We start from the raw sequence: 21,682 nt of genomic DNA on the forward strand, positions 1-21,682 counted from the left end.
ATATGGGGATCAGGAGTCACAGGCTTTCTCTATGTATATGGGGGATCAGGTCTCACAGGCTTTCTCTATGTATATGGGAGATCAGGACTCACAGGCTTTCTCTATGTATATGGGGGATCAGGTCTCACAGGCTTTCTCTATGTATATGGGGGATCAGGACTCACAGGCTTTCTCTATGTATATGGGGGGATCAGGACTCACAGGCTTTCTCTATGTATATGGGGGATCAGGACTCACAGGCTTTCTCTATGTATATGGGGGATCAGGACTCACAGGCTTTCTCTATGTATATGGGGATCAGGACTCACAGGCTTTCTCTATGTATATGGGGATCAGGACTCACAGGCTTTCTCTATGTATATGGGGGATCAGGACTCACAGGCTTTCTCTATGTATATGGGGGATCAGGACTCACAGGCTTTCTCTATGTATATGGGGGATCAGGACTCACAGGCTTTCTCTATGTATATGGGGGATCAGGACTCACAGGCTTTCTGTATGTATATGGGGGATCAGGACTCACAGGCTTTCTCTATGTATATGGGAGATCAGGACTCACAGGCTTTCTCTATGTATATGGGGGGATCAGGACTCACAGGCTTTCTCTATGTATATGGGGGGATCAGGTCTCACAGGCTTTCTCTATGTATATGGGGGATCAGGACTCAGGCTTTCTCTATGTATATGGGGGGATCAGGTCTCACAGGCTTTCTCTATGTATATGGGGGATCAGGACTCACAGGCTTTCTCTATGTATATGGGGGGATCAGGACTCACAGGCTTTCTCTATGTATATGGGGGATCAGGAGTCACAGGCTTTCTCTATGTATATGGGGAGCAGGACTCACAGGCTTTCTCTATGTATATGGGGGGATCAGGACTCACAGGCTTTCTCTATGTATATGGGAGATCAGGACTCACAGGCTTTCTCTATGTATATGGGGGGGATCAGGACTCACAGGCTTTCTCTATGTATATGGGGATCAGGACTCACAGGCTTTCTCTATGTATATGGGAGATCAGGACTCACAGGCTTTCTCTATGTATATGGGAGATCAGGACTCACAGGCTTTCTCTATGTATATGGGAGATCAGGACTCACAGGCTTTCTCTATGTATATGGGGGATCAGGACTCACAGGCTTTCTCTATGTATATGGGGGGATCAGGACTCACAGGCTTTCTCTATGTATATGGGGGATCAGGACTCACAGGCTTTCTCTATGTATATGGGGGGGATCAGGACTCACAGGCTTTCTCTATGTATATGGGGATCAGGACTCACAGGCTTTCTCTATGTATATGGGGGGATCAGGACTCACAGGCTTTCTCTATGTATATGGGGGGATCAGGACTCACAGGCTTTCTCTATGTATATGGGAGATCAGGACTCACAGGCTTTCTCTATGTATATGGGGATCAGGACTCACAGGCTTTCTCTATGTATATGGGGGGATCAGGACTCACAGGCTTTCTCTATGTATATGGGGGGATCAGGACTCACAGGCTTTCTCTATGTATATGGGAGATCAGGACTCACAGGCTTTCTCTATGTATATGGGAGATCAGGACTCACAGGCTTTCTCTATGTATATGGGGGGGATCAGGACTCACAGGCTTTCTCTATGTATATGGGGGATCAGGACTCACAGGCTTTCTCTATGTATATGGGGGATCAGGACTCACAGGCTTTCTCTATGTATATGGGGATCAGGACTCACAGGCTTTCTCTATATATATGGGGGATCAGGACTCACAGGCTTTCTCTATGTATATGGGGATCAGGACTCACAGGCTTTCTCTATGTATATGGGGGATCAGGACTCACAGGCTTTCTCTATGTATATGGGGGGGATCAGGACTCACAGGCTTTCTCTATGTATATGGGGATCAGGACTCACAGGCTTTCTCTATGTATATGGGGGGATCAGGACTCACAGGCTTTCTCTATGTATATGGGGGGATCAGGACTCACAGGCTTTCTCTATGTATATGGGAGATCAGGAGTCACAGGCTTTCTCTATGTATATGGGAGATCAGGTCTCACAGGCTTTCTCTATGTATATGGGAGATCAGGAGTCACAGGCTTTCTCTATGTATATGGGGGATCAGGACTCACAGGCTTTCTCTATGTATATGGGGGATCAGGACTCACAGGCTTTCTCTATGTATATGGGGATCAGGACTCACAGGCTTTCTCTATGTATATGGGGGATCAGGACTCACAGGCTTTCTCTATGTATATGGGGGATCAGGACTCACAGGCTTCCTGTATCTCGGCAGCAGATAAAACATCTTCTAACATGTAAATAATGAATAAAATTGAAGAAACCTCTTTACTCTCAAGCTCAGCATCTTTCAGTCCATCATATTCTGCTCTCAGATAAGTATCAAGAACAACTTGACCAGGAACACTGGCGACGGATCTGGTGTCATTCGCGACACCGACAAGCCATTGTACATAGTAATTGCAGCTCTAGGACATCAGACTGAATGTTTGCCCCGGGTCCGGGCAGGCCAAGCACAGTGTGAACCTCATAGGTAATAGACCTGGGGGACTACATGTGACAACTCCAGGTCAGAGACATTCCCTTCCTGCACACAGTTGTCAGAGGTGACAGATCTATTATGTCGTAAAAGTTAATAAGTAAATGACATTACGGTACAAGATGATATGTAGGATATTCTGTATCTGGGCACTTTTTGGCACTTTTTTGGCTCCGAATCTCTTCATCCTTGCTTGGAATATTTTTTTATTCCGCCCACTTTTAACAGGATTAAGGATTAATGACAAAGGGACAAATAATCTAATTCCTGCAGGTTCCCGCTGACAACTTCCCTCCTCAATGGATACATCCGAGATCTTAATACACATTGACAAAGCGTTTTTTTCTTCCTTTTAACCCAAATCTTGTGGTATGTGCAGCACACTCGATTTACCAGGCCAACGTCTTTGGAGGAGCGGCGGTTTCCTGAAAACAGCAGTGTCCTGCACAACTTCACACTAATGCGATTACTTAGCTAATTTCCTGAGTTTGCTTGTCTGCCATTCCATCCTTCACACGGCGGCGTTACTGGGAGGGTGAAGAAAGCGAGGGCACAAAGGAAAGCGTCTTTAAGGGGACGGGGGAGCTAACATTTAAAGGAGCATTGTTAAATACAAACTGAGGGGGCCCTTTAAAGTTCAACCAAACTATCTTTAGAAGTCAAAATTTCGCATTGTGTCGACTGTCCGGGCTATGGTGGGAGGAAAAGTGTACAAAGGGCGAAATGTGTGATACAACCACAGAGATTTCTCATAACTTAATGTTACTCCTCATAAGGACTCACATGTAGAAAGGACCAAAAATAAGGAGGGGTCATGGGAGAGTATGGTAAATCTGTGCCCCCGTTATACTGATTTATCATTGCAGGAGATTGGCTTGGAGATGCCAATATACATAAGAGGAAAGTCACCAGAGATCGCCGATTTTGGTGGAACCAACTGATCTGATTTCTGGGAGGAGACATAACATGAAGCACCTGGGCCAAATGCAAAATCTGCACCAGGTCCTCAAACTATAATTTATCATTTATAGTACTGGTCTCCTCATATTAGGAAAAGGCATCTTATGCGTCCCCTAAAGATCCTTGTCCGAGTGCGATTGCACCGTCTGTACCCCCTCAAGTTACGTCTTTGTTTCTGGGGATGCACTGACTTTCCCCGAACAGATGATACTTGTTTCTCAGACAAGCGACTAATGCAGTGCTACCACTGGCAAAGTGAAGAATTGCACATTGGGTCCTCCAGAGTGACTGTCACCGCTCTCCTCTCAAATGAGAGTCTTTAGTGGGGAACTCCAAATTCACCTATTTAATAGACAGCAACAGATCTACATGTAGATCACAACTGATTCCCTGCAGCAGCCCGAGTCCATCCCTGCAGCAGCCCGAGTCCATCCCTGCAGCAGCCCACGTCCATCCCTGCAGCAGCCCACGTCCATCCCTGCAGCAGCCCGAGTCCATCCCTGCAGCAGCCCGCGTCCATCCCTGCAGCAGCCCACACCCATCCCTGCAGCAGCCCACGTCCATCCCTGCAGCAGCCCACGTCCATCCCTGCAGCAGCCCACGTCCATCCCTGCAGCAGCCCGCGTCCATCCCTGCAGCAGCCCACACCCATCCCTGCAGCAGCCCACGTCCATCCCTGCAGCAGCCCACGTCCATCCCTGCAGCAGCCGCGTCCATCCCTGCAGCAGCCCACGTCCGTCCCTGCAGCAGCCCGCGTCCATCCCTGCAGCAGCCCACGTCCATCCCTGCAGCAGCCCTCGTCCATCCCTGCAGCAGCCCACGTCCATCCCTGCAGCAGCCCACGTCCATCCCTGCAGCAGCCCTCGTCCATCCCTGCAGCAGCCCGTGTCCATCCCTGCAGCAGCCCCCGTCCATCCCTGCAGCAGCCCACGTCCATCCCTGCAGCAGCCCGCGTCCATCCGTGCAGCAGCCCGTGTCCATCCCTGCAGCAGCCCCCGTCCATCCCTGCAGCAGCCCCCGTCCATCCCTGCAGCAGCCCGCGTCCATCCGTGCAGCAGCCCGTGTCCATCCCTGCAGCAGCCCCCGTCCATCTCCGCAGCAGCCCATGCCCATGAATATTGAGACTCCCAATTGTAAACTCTAAAACAAACATTCATTGTCTTCCATAAGAAAACAACTATTGAGAAAGTGAAAACTCTTCCAAAGTGTATTTCGGCAATGATTGAAAGTAATAAATTACAGCAATTTCTATGTCCAATTTTTTGGTCCTAATTTTACCTGTCCTACATTTTCTTTTGTGTTTTCAGTAAATTCCCCACGGAGCTTTAACGGCTGCCCAGTGCTTATAATGTACGGGTCTGTATGCGCATACACGGCATTGCAAAGGTTTGGCGGTAGCAATCACTGTCACGTATAATCTTGTAATTAGGCAGTACTTATGGAAATTAATACTAAATGACCCGTTCATTGGCAGCATATAGAGGCAACAGAAAAGAGTCATTATCTCATTCCCTGGCGAATTGTGAAGCATAATGCACTGATGAATTGTATAATTAGATGGTATATACTGATACGTTTATGGCTACGAGGAGTCCCAGTCCGCGCTAATATCTACCACCCCGTCAATTGAGATTATGAATACTGCGGCAATGCAGGTTAAAACAAAGGAGGGACAACATCATGTACAGAATGCTTAAAGGGAGTCTATCAGCAGAAACCAGTCCTGAAGATAGATAGGTCAGGGTCACCTGAATCAAGTGGCGTTTTCCCCTCGTGTATCACTGCTTCCATGGCTGAGATATCACCCTTTTGTATAAATGGGCTCTTTGGTGCAATGAAGGCGCTGCCATTGCTCTAGATAAGTAAGTAGTAACGTCCTCATTGCTCCAAAGAGCTTATTTGCCTATAGATGAAAACAGCAACGTCTTGACAGCGCAGGTAGCGATTCACAAGGTAGAACGCCATATGATTCAGGTGACCATAACCTTTTATGACTTGCTATCCTGGGTTCTGCTGCTGCTAGGTTTACATCTTTCAAGTCCGCCGGGGAACCCAAATGACAGAGCGCCAGACCACTACAATAGCAGTTACACATGGAGACTGGCCAATACCATTGACCATAATGGGGCCCGTTGGGTGTCCACCATTTAGATGCTGAAAAAAGTCCTCTGTGCAGGATTTTCAGTGGTCTCTGTGACGGAGACTCCAACGCAATGTGAACCCAGTCTGACACACTCTCTTTAAGACGTCCACAGTTAAGTTAAGGAACCTATTTAAAGGTGACCTCAGATTCCCTATTTGTTAGAGAAGGCGCCTTAACAACAGACTGGCCACAAAGTGTTTCTCCGCTGGAACCTTCACTATATATGTGACAGAATCTGCAAGACTCTCTTTGTAACTTCTCTCCACCCTGGCCAAGAGCTGAGGATCCTGACCTCTATTAGGTATGAAGATGGGTGTACACTGGACAACCCCTTAAACTGCACTGCTTCCTAAATCCAGCTAGAAGATAGAAAATGAGCAGGTAACATCAGGGAATTCCTTATTTGTCTTGGCACAATAATCAGATATAGTATTATCGAGAGCATAAAGTTGGGTCAGAGCTACGCCAACACAAGACGAAGAAGTCCCAAAAAACGACGAAGAACCCAAAAACCACGTGTGAGGAAATACCTATTGTCCTGGTGATCGGAACAGTGATCTGAGCAACCAATGTGGTCCAAGGCCTCACCTTACCATTATACTATGGGCCTGCCATGGGCCCATAGTGCAATTTTGTAGAAATCCCAATGCACGGATTGTATTGCGAAAATTTCCAACTGATCCTACCCCCTTTTGCTAAAGCTCCACAGCTTAAGGGGCTTACATCATGTCTATTTTTGGGAGTGATATGGCCTATTTTGTGAAGTGGACGTAAAACGTACCAGTCATGCCCCTTTTTTGGCACATGAAGTGCCCATGTCACATGTAATTTGACCAGGAACTCTTCCACTCTACTGGGAAGCTTCTCCTTTTCTTCTAGACATTTTGGGAGAGTTGACAAGCATGCCTTCAGATGACCAGATGAATGAGCCTTCGCCCATCCTCATATGACCATAGCGTTGAGTTATTTGAGGTCTCGGATACAACTACCGCAATTCTGTGTGACCTTTTACGACCACGTCCCCTGCACGGATTTCTACTCCTCCGCCCCAAGAACAAAACTTCCCCTCCCAAAAAAGAAACTAGTGTCCAAGAAGTCCTTTATACAATGACATTTTCATTCTTCTCCACCTCCTCAACATGCGGGACTCTCCTCTTGGCTGCCATGGGCGGCCGCTTACCCCAATGACTAAACAGTTTACTCTTTAGACCTGATGACAATGTTAAATTCCTGCTACCGTCTCGCGGAACGACTGTGAAGTTCACACAGAGCGGTCACGCACAGTCAGTGAGCTGTGAAATAAGCGTATGCGCGCACACTTTTTCCATTTGCATCTATATAGTCGGCGTATAAATAGCAGATCTCGACAAGTGCTTGGCGGCAGTGACAAAACTTTATTTCATTCATTGTTCAGTGGGAAGCCGGAGATGAAAGAGCCTCTTTTTTTTCGGGTTAAGGGGTTTAGGTGGTGTAGATTAATCTGAGAGCTGTTCAAGGCTGCACGCTAGATGCCTCCCTAGTGCCCTGTTTGCAAATAGCACAGTTCACATTGATTTCTTATTCATAAACCCAACTACAAGGAATGCATTACAGTACAAAGAGAGAGATTTTACAGACCGGAGAGGCTTTCCAACCACAAGTAAGTAGATAACAGTGAGATATAGAGGAGCTGGGAGTCAGATCTATTCTATCCGGTCCACGTATACACTATGACTAGCTTAAAGGGTCCTACCATTAGAATCCCTTCTTTTCTAACCAACACGTAGGAATAACCTTAAGAAAGGCTATTCTTCTCCTACCTATAGATGTCTTCTCCGTGCCGCCGTTCGGTAGATATTCCGTTTTCCGTCTTTATGCAAATGAGTTCTCTCGCAGCACTGGGGGGCGGGCCCCAGTGAACAAACAGCACTGGGAGCGTCCCCAGTACTGTGAGAGAACTCTCCAGCGCCGCCTCCATCTTCTTCAGGAACCATCTTCTTTCAATCTTCTACACATGCGCATGCGTAGAAGATTGATAGCCAGGCCGGAACACGACGCGTAGTTCCTGAAGAAGATGGAGGTGGCGCTGGAGAGTTCTCTTGCAGCATTGGGGACGCCTCCAGTGCTGTTTGAGCACAGGAGCCCGCCCCCCAGTGCTGCAAGAGAACTCATTTGCATAAAGACAGAAAACGGAATATCTACCAAACAGCGGCGCGGAGAAGACATCTAAAGGTAGGAGAAGAATAGCCTTTCTTACAAAAAAAAGGGATTCTAATGATAGGATCCCTTTAACTTGGGCATTCAATGCATTTCCTGTCATTTATATAATGCTATACGTAGGGTTATACTAACTGCTTGTAAGGGGCTCGTATATCTGTGGGGGCCATATCATCACTTCCAGGGTAAAGGTCACACCAAATATTGATGGGATTTACGTTTTGCTTTTCTTCGTTTACTTCATACACTACTAACCCTTCTATTCCTGAAAGCGTTCTTACTTTGTAGCGTTCCCCCCGCCTAAAACTTTTGCACAACACTGTAGCTGTCATAGATATTTCTTACAATTATAATGCTCATCAGACATTTACGGCATATTCTGCTGATACAGCGTACATGCCCAGGACAGGAATACTCCATTAATATTTCACCGTTTACTCCTGCACAATACATTTTTCCTACGAAGGAACACTCGGCTTGCGTACATCTCTCACAACGTGAAATTTATGTAACCGCAAGAAAGACTGAACGTGAACTCGCTGCACTCGTCGAACGAGTGGAGGACAAGACGAGAGACGGCAGGGTAAAGAAAAGGCGACGTCAGTCTGATTGAAGGGTCTGATCCTACGGACAGATAGCTAAGCCTCTATTTTCTATGGAGATCTCAACATAAACAAATCATGGAGGAGTCTGAAGTGGCAGCGACACCTCTCAAGGTGGAATCGGTTCTTACAACCTCACAAGATGCAGAATGCAGGCTGAGGATCAGCCTTTACTAGGAGATGATTGTAAGCGGCTGGATACAGAACAGACCCACATCATTTACAATAACAATTTATATTTCACCGCTGAGCCACGGGCTGAATTTAGAGCTGAGAGCTGATACAAGAATTGCTTAGAAGAGAGGAGCAGGAAAGGGAATGCGTTTTGTTATAATAAGGAACCTTTTCTTTAGTCTTAAAGGAACACTCTAGGAAATACTGATAAATTGTATTATGTCTAGCGCAGGTTCTGCAGGGGTGGAGCTTGATAAAGGGATTTTCTAATTGGTTGTCTTTGAACCACCCCCTAGGTGCTGCAACAGGCAAAGCACAGAGTATGGATTTTCATTTTGTGTGTTCCTGACAGATAACCCTCAACCTTTAATAAAATCTCTATGGTATATTACTTTATGAATCTCAACCACTCCTAAAAAACATGCAAGAACATATAACATTCTGGATATAATCCAATCCAAAGGCTACAGTACACATCTCTTTCTCTTGCAACGTTCGGGACCATTGAAGGGGTTTTCAGCCCCTATTCACAGTGTAGGTCATCAGTACATGATGTGTGGAGTCCAATCCTCGGACCCTGCACAGATCAGCTGTTCTGGCAGTCTCTGTGCACTGGAAGCTATGGTAATGGAGTGTATTCAGTCTGCTCCTATTTAAGAAACAGGAGCGGAGCTGCAGCCCCATCCACTGTATAGCGTGGTGTTGGAGTACTGTAGTTCCACTCCTACTACTTGAATTAGAGCAGATGGCTTCCATTTCCCATCCACTACTGTAGCTTCTGACACCCAGAGGCAGCCAGGAGAGCTGATCTGTGTGGGGTCCGGGTGTCAGATACGGATGACCTAACCTGTGCTCAAACTCTATTTAGGGTTGGAAAATCCAAACCCCTCACCGACCAGAAGTTTTAAGAGAGTGCAGCATTTGGGTGAGCAAACCAAGCACAGCGCCATCCATTTATATAGTGGTTGTGCTTGGTATCACAGCTCATCCCATTCACTTGAATAGGACTGAGCCATGTGATGGACTCTACGAGCGTGACATTACATGACCTGTGAAGTGGAAGCAGGGGTCCCAGGTGTTGGATGCCTGCTTATCTTCAATGAAGTCCTGGATTGCGCCTTGAAATGGAGTCACAACATGGACGAGTGACTATTGGTCTATCCAAAGGGAGGATATTGGACCCCTATTTTCATGATCTCAGACGCTTGAAATATAACCCATCATGTCAATAGGTGGGAACGTGTTATGGTAAAGACAACCCCTTTAATAAAAGTTTGTTGCAATGTCGATGCGCCTTTAACAATGCTTAGAGTAAGACCATGAAAACCCGAGCCAGAAGTGTCAGCAGAAATTGACTTCAGCAGAAGCGAAATATTTATAATCTCTAATGAGAAGACGGGAGGGTTTGCCAAGATTAAGACACAGTCTGTACTTAACATTCCCAGTGGAATTCACACAGTGTGGTCTCACCAAGGTAGTTGTCATCTTCCGGCTTCCCTGAGTAGCTGTGCTGCCGCACATCAATGTTAGTAGCGCCGGCTGGAATACGAACCACGGTGTTGTAGCCTGGGAAGTACAAAGGATGAAGCGCACGGTTAGTTCAGATTAATGGACAGGATGTTCCTGACAAAGGCTGCGCGAGTGACACGTCTGCCAAATGCATGTAGCATCACTTCAAAACACAACTTTCTATGTTTACAGAGAACAAAGGAAGAAAAGCATGGCCGCTCATTGTGTTATGCTTACAGGACAAACACAAGCCGTGCCGTTGTGTCTGAGATGTCTCTTGGCAGCCCATTATATCAGCGCCCTGGATTGTCTCCTGTGGTTGTTTAGGTGACCTTGTGTGACTAAAACATTGCCAAACCCACCGCTGTCTGGAGCCTTCGTACGCTATGACGTCCGGTACCTGCTCTAAGATGTCCAAGGAGGTTTAAGACCCCTCTGAACATGCTTAAAAGGGAGGCTCATCATAGGTTAGGGCCATCTGAATTAACCAAAGCTGAATCGTTGACTCCGTTGCCAAGACGTCATTGTTTTTGTCAATATGCAGATCAATTTTTTGGAGCAATGAGGGCATTGCAGTTGCTCCAAAATAGTAAGCGGCACCACCCTCAATGCCCCAAACAGTTCATTTGCATATTGACAATAACAGTGATATCTTGACAACAAAGATACCAATTCACAAGGTGAATGTGAAAATATATTTCAGGAAAAACATATTTTTAAAGAATTATTGCAATTTTTTTGCATTATCCATATATATATATATATATATTTTAAATCTGCAATTCCAACTATGGCCACTAAGCCTAAAATAGTCTGTCACTTCCTATTTCCTACTTATAGCTGTGATGGCTGTGCTCATCACCTGTGATAATCGAGGTGGCCGCTGCCAAAAGAAATAACCTATAAAACAGGAAGTTTAAGCACATAATTTGGCTTAGTGGTTGATGTGAATACTACAGGATTTTCAAAAATTTAACTAACGATATGGAATATAAAAAAAAAAAGACAATCACCAAAAACACCTAACTTGATTTACTGGTGACAAACTCCCTATAAAGGAGAGAGAACTCTGCCTTAAAGGTAAAATCTCAGTTTAAAGGGGCTCCTCAACTAGATGAAGTGATGGAACATTGCCCCGATATGGTATCACATCCTAAACGGTGGGGTCTGATCGCCAGGATTCTCACCGATTGATGCCCTAAATGTTGAGGGTTTGAGGATTTGTCAAAATTTTCCATATGACCTTGCCTGACTTCTGACCTTTCCTTTAACCCCACTGATCATGAAGTGATGGCACTAGAGGGACCCTTAGTATGGCAATATCCACATAAGGTAGCCCTAATATGACCCCATATCGCCTTCATATTATGGACCTAACACGGTGTCGGACTGGCCCACCAGACTACTAGTGGTCCTTTAGTTGGCCCATGCTATAACTCATTAATGATCCAATAGAAGACATCCAAATTTGGCTGGTGCTATGACCTGTATAGCGGTTGTTATACTGTAGGGTGGGCCCCCAGAATCTAATAAGCCCAAGAAGAAGTCCGAACCTGCCCTTGTGACTGTACGGAACTGAAGGATTTATGGTAATCCAAGTTTGGTCCAGAAGAACTGGACCAATTGGACGTTCCATTAAAATGTGGCCTAAGGATGAGTTTCCACCGATCTCCATTACAAAGAAGCGACCCTTGTTTTACATTCTAACGCCTAGGTTAGAGATCTCATGTTTATGGATTCCCAACATCATATACTGAAAAATGAGCCTTGACTTTTCCAGGTACCTACCGTAATGTACTATGTTATACGTCCCAGCTATGGTCTTGCAGGATGAGTTGTCTCCGCCACAAACACCACATTTATCTCTTCGAGCTTTCGAGTTTAGGACGTGATCACAACCAGCTTGCTTTAAAAAAAGATATTAAAAATATCCATGAAAAATGTTTTTGGGTACAGTTTACATTTTTGTGAAACCATCTAATTTCTGCAACGAATATATACTCCTGTAGGCAACGCTTACGGGAACGTGGTGGGCAAAACGGAGACCCTGGAGATGATTTATCATGGTTTTTTTTTGTGCAAGTAGGAATATTTGTACAGAAATTGTGACCTGCACACAATTTTCTGCAAAGGGGGTCCTCTACACAATATCTACACCAGCAAGGAGCTCTCATGGACTACTGTTTTGGATGCATGGACGCTAGTGGATGTGCATAACTTTTGAGCATCTTGTCATGAACTAAGCACAAATTCCTGCAGGACAAGGAAGATCAAGAATGGTGTACAAAGTGCCGTTCTTGATAAATGAACCCCACTGTGATATGCCTACCACAGGACCTAAGTGGGTGGAGCATAACACAAAGGTTCTAGCTTTGGTGTTCTATCAATCCATGCTCATGCCCTGTCCCCTTGGATCCTATGCTAGAGGGTGTAGTTACTTAGAACCTTATAGGGTAACATTAACCCCTCAGCTGACCTCTCATCTCTCCAGTCCAGAATAATATGACATATGTGAATTAAGCTTGATACATTGCAGACATAAAGCCCAAATACAAAATGGCGCCCCTCCTACTCATACGCATTGCTCTCCATTTACAGCGACCAAGGCACCAGGCGGGATAGGGACCAGGGGACCCCAATTTTGGAGAGAAGTGGGCTTTACATCTACAATACCTGATGGAATACCCCCCTGAAATCTATCCACTTATTGTACAGGAATGAGTCCTCCAGCGATAAAAACACTCTTAGGTACGTAACAGCGGAGGTCCCGAATGAGTATTTTCCCAGAATACACCGAGCCTAGTATTCTTAGTCAGACTATTTTTCATATAAAAAGATAAACCCGAACATTTCTCTACCATTGGATTATGTCTGTGGCCTGTGTTTGTTTAGCAGACATTTTCCTAGGCCTGTAGATGGCACTGTTGCTACTGTGATCCATGTGATGGCTCGGTCAGCAAGAAAAACTCTTCCAATAATTTTAAGCAAAGATAAAAACATGAAATGTAACCACAGGGCTCAAGTTTATTCAATGAAATAAACCAAAAAAAATCAAGTTTTAATTGATTTTCAGCGTCTTTTTAAAGTATCTGCTTTGGTAATAGTTCTCCTTTAAATGTTGCAAAAATCACCTTCACCTATAACGTAAGATCATTGAATGCAAATTTATGGGGTTTTTTGTGATAAAATTCTGCAAATCTTATATTCATCAGAATATTCTCTGCATTTCATACGGGGTCAGTAAGGAAATGAACACGGCTACAACCTGTGAACCTAGTTTGGCAACAATCCAAAAATTCATGGACTTGAGGGCAGATTTTGGGGGGCCTTCCCCAGATCCACAAACACTGGGTTGGTTTTGGAGAGACCTATGTATGAGCTGGGAGAGTACAGTTGGCGCCCATAAAATGTAGTACTCTTGGTGCTACGTTTTATGGGCTCCATGGATAGCAGTCTCTTTGTTAAAGGGGTTGCCTGAGATTTAAAGGGATTGTTCTGAGGTTAAAATTTTGGGAAAAATGAGTCACAATGGCACTAACTCCTTTCTTAAAGCTTCCCCGTTCCCTCGCTGGTCTCTACTTCTTGGTCCCGATGAGCCAATGACCTGTCTTGGCCAGTGACTGGTTGACCAGTCATTTCCTATGTTGCAAGAGGTGCCAGGACATAGAGACCAATCAGCTCCCTGGGAACAACCAGAACAGGATTGTGAAGGATTGGTGAAGCATGATTTTTTTTGAAACTTTTTTACAAAATTGTTAGCCTTCCCTAAGAACATCCCTGCAAACTTTTTTTCTCTGCCCCACTGTGTCAGAAATGATATGAACACGAAGATGTTGTGCAGGTGGTTCTTAAAAACCTCCTACCGTTTTGTGTCTACAGCCCCAAGGCCTAACTATGTGTTTCCATTGTAACACAATCCATAAACAAAGCTTGAGTAATTTGTTCCTACAGTCATACTGCCTTTCACAGGTGTAAAGTGAAGCTCCTGGGCCCCAATGCAAAATCTGTAAAGGGACCCCCACTTACCAATGTGCTCCCTCTCTCCTAGTCTTTTTATGCTGTGGACATCCCTTTGGGCCCCCTCGGGCTCCAGACCTATCTCTGCTCCCCCTATTGCTACATCCCCTCTCCCTTCTTATTGTTCCCCACTTCTTTCTAACCTATCAACAGGGGCATAAACTGAGCGGGGTTCAGAGGGCGCTGTTGCACCTTGGCCCAGGAGCCTAAGGGGGGCCATGAAGTGTCTCTTCCCAATATGAGGAGACCTGTACTATAAACACCACATTATAGTTGGGGCCCTGGTACAGATTTTGTATTGAGTAGGGTTGAGCAATCGGGATTGGAAAAGATCGTATTCCGATTCCGATCTTTTCCCGCCGGATCGAGGTCGGAGGTTAATTCCCACAATGCTTGGCTACTGGCCAATCATTGTAAGCTGTAAGATTTTCCCACATGATTGGCCAGTAGCCAAGCATTGTGGGAAATAACCTCCGACCTCGATCCTGCGGGGAAGGATCGGATTAGAAATACGATCTTTTCCGATCCGCAATCGCTCAACCCTAGTATTGAGGCTTCATGTTACAGTCGGGGGACATAACCTAAGGGACTAGAGAGGGAGCAGTCGCACCTCGGCCCTGGAGCCCAATATGAAGAGAGTATAAACAATATATTGTAGTTGAGGGGCCTGATACAGATCGAGGCCCAGGAGCTTCATGTTATACCTCTACCTACCAAATGAGGCAGTCTGACTGCAGTATCAGGGTTTGAGTATATAGTCTTTTACCATGGAAACACATAGTTCTGCATTGGAGCTGTAGACACAAGACTAGTAAGGGATTTTTTAACATCAAGTCTATTTGCAAAGCTGTTCCAGAATTTATTTTAAAGATATATTGGAGTAATTACAAAAATGTTTGACGCCGACAGCAAATATGTAAGAAAAGTTCTACAAAGCTGGAAAGGCCCTTTCATTATTTTCTCATCACATACAATGAATCTTCACATAATGTCATTTGTGATTGACTAAAGGGGTAACTCGCCCTCACGACTGGACGGAAGCACAATGGCTCTTTTCACAGCAATATAACAATACTGCCAAATTTTGAAAGATCATTCAAACAAAAGAGCAGAAACGACGAGCGGTCAGTGCACATGTAGTACTGTAAGTATATAAGTATACGGCACATCATCCACATCAAGGAGAGGGAAGGAAGCAAAGAAATGAAGAAAAAGTCACACTGCCATCGCAACACTCACTGCAAAGAGCTTCAAGGTCAGCATCAAAGACCCCTCCCCAATACCACATAGATATCGCATACGTAATAAAATGGGATAGTTCAGAAGGGATCTCATTAATACAACCCCAGACCAGGTGCTGTGTTAGGTCATATGGACATCATAGGGAGGAGTCCCCCTTTGTAGCCCCTCACTGATGAGATAACTCTTAAGAGTCCTCAAAATATGACCCCGACCAAAATCAGGTGTTTGAAGAAATTTCCATTAGCTGCTGTAGCGTCTGCTATTGAAGAAATGTATTATTACTTCACTTGAAGTACCGTTCATTTAATTCTATCTATCTATCTATCTATCTATCTATCTATCTATCTATCTATCTATCTACTTATCTCATATCTATCTATCTATCTATCTATCTATCCATATCTATCTATCTATCTCCTATCTATCTATCTATCTATCTATCTATCTATCTATCTATCTATCTCATATCTATCTATCTATCTATCTATCTATCTCCATCTATCTATCTATCTATCTATCTATCTATCTATCTATCTATCTATCTATCTATCTTCTTATCCTAATCCCCCTCTTACATACTTGGCCTTTAGTATATTTCCCCTTCAGTTTGCTTGTATTCATTCTTCTAAATGATTAAGCACAGTCCACAAGAACTAATAATCATCACTCCACAAATCAAGCACATAAGTATTTACCCGACACAGTCCTTGCACACAGATATCATTTGTGTCTGGTCCGCATGACGTTCCATCGACAACCCTGTCCCTGAGCTGATAATAGGCAGTGCTTCCTGCTACACGGCAGAATAGTTTACAGCGGTCCTTCATTAGAACTGCGGACAGATAGAAATGCTTTGTCAATAACGTTTAATTCCAGCAGAACGAGAGGAGGACACAATTCGCCAGTACTTACTTCCACTGTATTTAGGCACCCAGCGCACGTTAGGAGGTAGGCCATTGATATTGAAATGTTTTCCATCAAAATCGGAGCACTGCTCCTCTCTGAAATCTTTCTTCTGTTTTGAGCAGGGCTCGGTATTGCAGGACTTAAATTTCATCCTGCGTCCCACGCAGTATTTGCCACCATTCTTTGGCCTGAAGAAATGGGGAGAAAAATCTCATAAAGTGACATAATATTGCTTTTCCGTATCAGCAACTCCTATTAGGACATATAGACATAACAGGGTGAAACCGGGAAGAACTGCAGAGCTAGAACAGAACAATGCAAAGAGTGGCTTCCTGTCTGGAGGACTCAATGTGACCATGGTGGCCCATTCATTTCAATAGATGTCATGTAATACTACACTTGCCCTGTAGTGGCCGCTGCAGGGAATATGAGCAGCTGGACAAAATTCCCATAAGAGATATCAGCTGATACGTGCTAGTTCAGCCAACAACTATCTAAAGCATATTTACCGACATTTTGCTTTCAGGTTCTTGGAGAACTTGCACACTTATGTTAATCCATGGCCCCTATTGGCTATACTCCTTCACCCTTTTATATGTCACCAAGCCCCTTGGGTTACTAAATGTGCTGGCTACCCCCTTTTCAGATAAAGTGCCCAAGTCACATATAATGTGACTGCTTCCCCAGCAGCCCGGGAGCTTTGCCTGATTCTACTGAAGTCTGGAAGGTCATTCTTTTCTGGAACCTTGTGGTAGAGTTGCCAAGTATGATCTAAAGTCTATGTCTAGGATTGAGCCAATCTTGAGATTTCAGGATCGATTTTAAAAACCGATCTCTGATCATTTTCCAGCCGATCGTGAAATTTGCTTGATCGCCGATTGGGATCCGATCTTTCCCGATCCCGATTGCTCAACCCTATTTATGATATATACATGATTAGGGTTGAGCCAATCTTGAGATAACCTCTGACCTCTATCCCACCGGAAAAGATCGGGATCGGAATTCCGATCGCGATCGTGAAATTTACTCGATCGCCGATCGGAATCTGATCTTTTCCGATCCCGATCGCTCAACCCTATTTATGTCCGAGTTTACACAAAAACACAAGTAAAAAAGGAATTGATAATACATTATAAGATAACAAATGTTCTTACTCAGGTCTGTTGCATTCTCGAATGGCGGTTTTAATGCCACCGCTACAAGATCGAGAACAAGCACCAAATGGCTTCCAAGGTCCCCAGGAACCATCGACGGTTGAAGCATCAAGTTCATTCGGGATACACCAGCCATACTTGCAGTGCTGTTAAAATGATGAGCGAAGGGTTAATGTTAATGTAGTCTACTGTGCAGTTCATTTTTTTTTAATCCTTGACATTTTCAGATATCTGCTTGCTGCGACTGAACAGGGCAGGTTTTCAGGTTCGCACAAAAAAACAAAAGTATTCATTTTTCCATTGGTCAGTGAACAACTGTATACATAGACGAGGCAGGGACCCCTCACGTTACTACCCTAGGCCACCAGTGATGTTACCGTAATCTAATTCACTAGCCTCGATCACAATGGATGCTACTGCTGACCCCTATCCTTCCAGGGATGTGTCCATAATCTTCACTTCCCTAGATCACAATGGATGCTACCAATGACCCCTTTCCTACCCTGTACTACCGGGGATGTGTCCTTAATCTTCACTTCCCTAGATCACAATGGATGCTACCACTGACCCCTTTCCTATCCTGTACTACCAGGGATGTGTCCTTAATCTTCACTTCCCTAGATCACAATGGATGCTACTACTGACCCCTTTCCTACCCTGTACTACCAGGGATGTGTCCATAATCTTCACTTCCCTAGATCACAATGGATGCTACCACTGACCCCTTTCCTACCCTGTACTACCAGGGATGTGTCCATAATCTTCACTTCCCTAGATCACAATGGATGCTACCACTGACCACTTTCCTACCCTGTACTACCATTGATGTGTCCATAATCTTTACTTCCCTAGATCACAATGGATGCTACCAATGACCCCTTTCCTACCCTGTACTACCAGGGATGTGTCCATAATCTTCACTTCCCTAGATCACAATGGATGCTACCACTGACCACTTTCCTACCCTGTACTACCATTGATGTGTCCATAATCTTTACTTCCCTAGATCACAATGGATGCTACCAATGACCCCTTTCCTATCCTGTACTACCAGGGACGTGTCCATAATCTTCACTTCCCTAGATCACAATGGATGCTACCACTGACCCCTTTCCTATCCTGTACTACCAGGGATGTGTCCATAATCTTCACTTCCCTAGATCACAATGGATGCTACCACTGACCCCTTTCCTACCCTGTACTACCGGGGATGCGTCCATAATCTTCACTTCCCTAGATCACAATGGATGCTACCACTGACCCCATTCTCTAGTCTTTAAGTGATATTATGAATGTGATTTGCAGATTTTCTGGTGTAAGAAGACCACCTCACCCTTCCGTAGGTGCTCAGTTGTCTGTGCCTGAACCCTGCCCCATTGGCACTAAAGAAAGGATTCCAGGCTACCACGGAGGAGGACTAGAACTAGGACTAGAACATTGACGAGGCTGACCACTAAAATGGAGTCTAAGGGACCTTATGGACTATAATGGAGATTATAGTGGACACTGAAACGGACTCTGACGCAAACGTGAATATCGCTTTAAAGGTCTTTTCAGTTATTTCCAGCAAGAAGCTGACAGCTCCGTCAGTCACATCTGTATACGGGAGGTGGAGCTGGAACAATGACTACGCCAGGGTAATAGTTAAGACATGCAAGAAACTGAATATACATCATCAGATTATGAATCAATAGGTGACATACCAGAACGGCTTATGGTAGGAAACATCTAGTTAAGTATTGTGAGTGCGACATAAAGGAGCACCTGTATTAATGCCGACAAATACTGGCTGAGTATATTATACATACTGCGACTTCTATTCCCTATGTTGTACCAGGGTTGAGATGGCCGACCGGACAATCCTCCGCTCGGCCCAGATTCTGGCACAGAACCTGGTCTATAGAATACAACGAGGCCCTCAAAGATCCAGAAGAAGATAACGCCATCTACTGCTAACCTTGACCATACTACTTGTTATGGGCGGATTTTCTTATTATATAAGATATATATATATATATATATATATATATATATATATATACTTCTAATTATTTCTAGGCCTACACGTCTCCATGGTAAGAGACTACAAGTACACCCTGTGTAGTCAGATCATGCTATGTTCTATATACTATGCAGCAGAAGAATACGTCCTCAGGATTTCATAAAGTGGACTTGTGAATGATACAAGAATTTTCTTCCTTATGAAACTTTATCTCCTCTGACCTTATTCGGTTTCTCGTACGTGAATTTTTTTTAACCCCAGCCTCTTGCACCTGAGGGTCAGCTTCTAACAATGGCCGTAACTTAATCCTGTTTCACACAGGACATAGATGGAATTTCTATTCCACCTGGAGAATGAAAATTCCTTCCTTATCAACAAGTGCCATTGCAGATTTTATACCAATAATTACACGGAGGACGGGTTTTCCGCTCATGATTGCCCAATTGTGGCTGCTCTCGGATGAGAATTCTCTGAGAGGGGGAGATTTCTAGATTAATCCAGGTTAAACCCAAGACACATTACCTACGTAATTTTACCTTTCACATAAGATCATTTCTATACATCTCTTCTTCCTCTTTCGACATGACTGTTGCCCATTTATCAACAATAATATAAGCAGATTCAATTTTTAATATATTGTTATACAGTGGTGTAACTAGGAACGGCGGGGCCCGTGGTGAACTATTGACATGCCCCCCCTGACCGAAGACCCTGACCGATTCCCCCCCCCCCCCCGCATTCCTGCACTCTCTATTATGCCCCATAGTGGCCCCTCCACACAGAATTATGTCCCATAGTGGTCCCTACACACAGTATTATGTCCCATAGTGGCCCCTGCACACAGTATTATGTCCCATAGTGGTCCCTACACACAGTATTATGTCCCATAGTGGTCCCTACACACAGTATTATGTCCCATAGTGGCCCCTGCACACAGTATTATCCCCCCATAGTGGCCCCTACACACAGTATTATACCCCATAGTGGTCCCTACACACAGTATTATGTCCCATAGTGGCCCCTGCACATACTATATGCCCCATAGTGGCCCCTGCACACAGTATTATGCCCCATAGTGGCCCCTGCACACAGTATTATGCCCCATAGTGGCCCCTGCACACAGTATTATGCCCCATAGTGGTCCCTACACACAGTATTATGTCCCATAGTGGTCCCTACACACAGTATTATGTCCCATAGTGGCCCCTGCACACAGTATTATGCCCCATAGTGGTCCCTACACACAGTATTATGCCCCATAGTGGTCCCTACACACAGTATTATGTCCCATAGTGGCCCCTGCACACAGTATTATGTCCCATAGTGGCCCCTGTACACAGTATGATCCCCATAGTGGCCCCTGCACACAGTATTATCCCCCATAGTGGCCCCTGCACACAGTATTATGTCCCATAGTGGCCCCTGCACACAGTATTATGCCCCATAGTGGTCCCTACACACAGTATTATGTCCCATAGTGGCCCCTGCACACAGTATTATGTCCCATAGTGGCCCCTGTACACAGTATGATCCCCATAGTGGCCCCTGCACACAGTATTATCCCCCATAGTGGCCCCTGCACACAGTATTATGTCCCATAGTGGCCCCTGCACACAGTATTATGTCTCATAGTGGCCCCTACACACACTATTATGCCCCACTGTGACACCCATGAACAATTATTATACTCTGGGGTCTTTTCAGACCCCAGAGTATAATAATCAGAGACCGAAGGGGGGTACCAACATAAAAAACAATGTTACTTACCTATCCCCGGCTCTGCTGCAGTCCTTGGTGGTGTCAGCCATCCAATGACGTCACATGACCCGGGACGTTACACGACCCAGGATGCAGGCCCCGATCATGTGATGTCAGGGAGAGTCATAGAAGTAGGCCCGAACCTGCCCGGAGAGGTAAGTAACACGTTTTTTTATGTTACCTTACCTCTCCTGGACGTCTGATCATTATACTCGGGGGTCTGAAAAGGTAACGGCCTATTAAAAAAACAAAAAAAAACACAGTGGTAGCGGCTGTTGCTGGGCCCCTAACATCCCAGGCCCTGTGGCAGCCGCTACCCCGGTAGTTACGCCACTGTCTTTATAATAATTTTGAGCTTTGTAGTGCGGACACAGAGTTCCAAATTGTATATAGCTACAATATACATGTTATTACATTATAATAGTGTATATACTGAATATATATATATATATATATATATATATATAGTACAG

The 21,682-nt window shown here is 44.9% G+C and overlaps 1 protein-coding gene across 1 annotated transcript in view; it reads right to left on the reverse strand.

The window, feature by feature from the left end:
* ADAMTS9 (ADAM metallopeptidase with thrombospondin type 1 motif 9) overlaps positions 1 to 21,682 on the reverse strand; it is a 154,641-nt gene that overhangs the window by 81,182 nt on the left and 51,777 nt on the right. The window contains exons 12-16 of the mRNA XM_075287475.1: positions 17,450 to 17,595; positions 16,302 to 16,483; positions 16,085 to 16,221; positions 11,919 to 12,036; positions 10,092 to 10,187 (exon numbers count right to left, since the gene is read on the reverse strand). Coding sequence (XP_075143576.1) covers positions 10,092 to 10,187; positions 11,919 to 12,036; positions 16,085 to 16,221; positions 16,302 to 16,483; positions 17,450 to 17,595 — 679 coding nt within the window. The remainder of the gene's footprint in view (positions 1 to 10,091; positions 10,188 to 11,918; positions 12,037 to 16,084; positions 16,222 to 16,301; positions 16,484 to 17,449; positions 17,596 to 21,682) is intronic.

The sequence above is a fragment of the Leptodactylus fuscus genome, chromosome 9 (genome assembly GCF_031893055.1).
Source record: "Leptodactylus fuscus isolate aLepFus1 chromosome 9, aLepFus1.hap2, whole genome shotgun sequence".
Lineage (NCBI taxonomy): Eukaryota > Metazoa > Chordata > Amphibia > Anura > Leptodactylidae > Leptodactylus > Leptodactylus fuscus.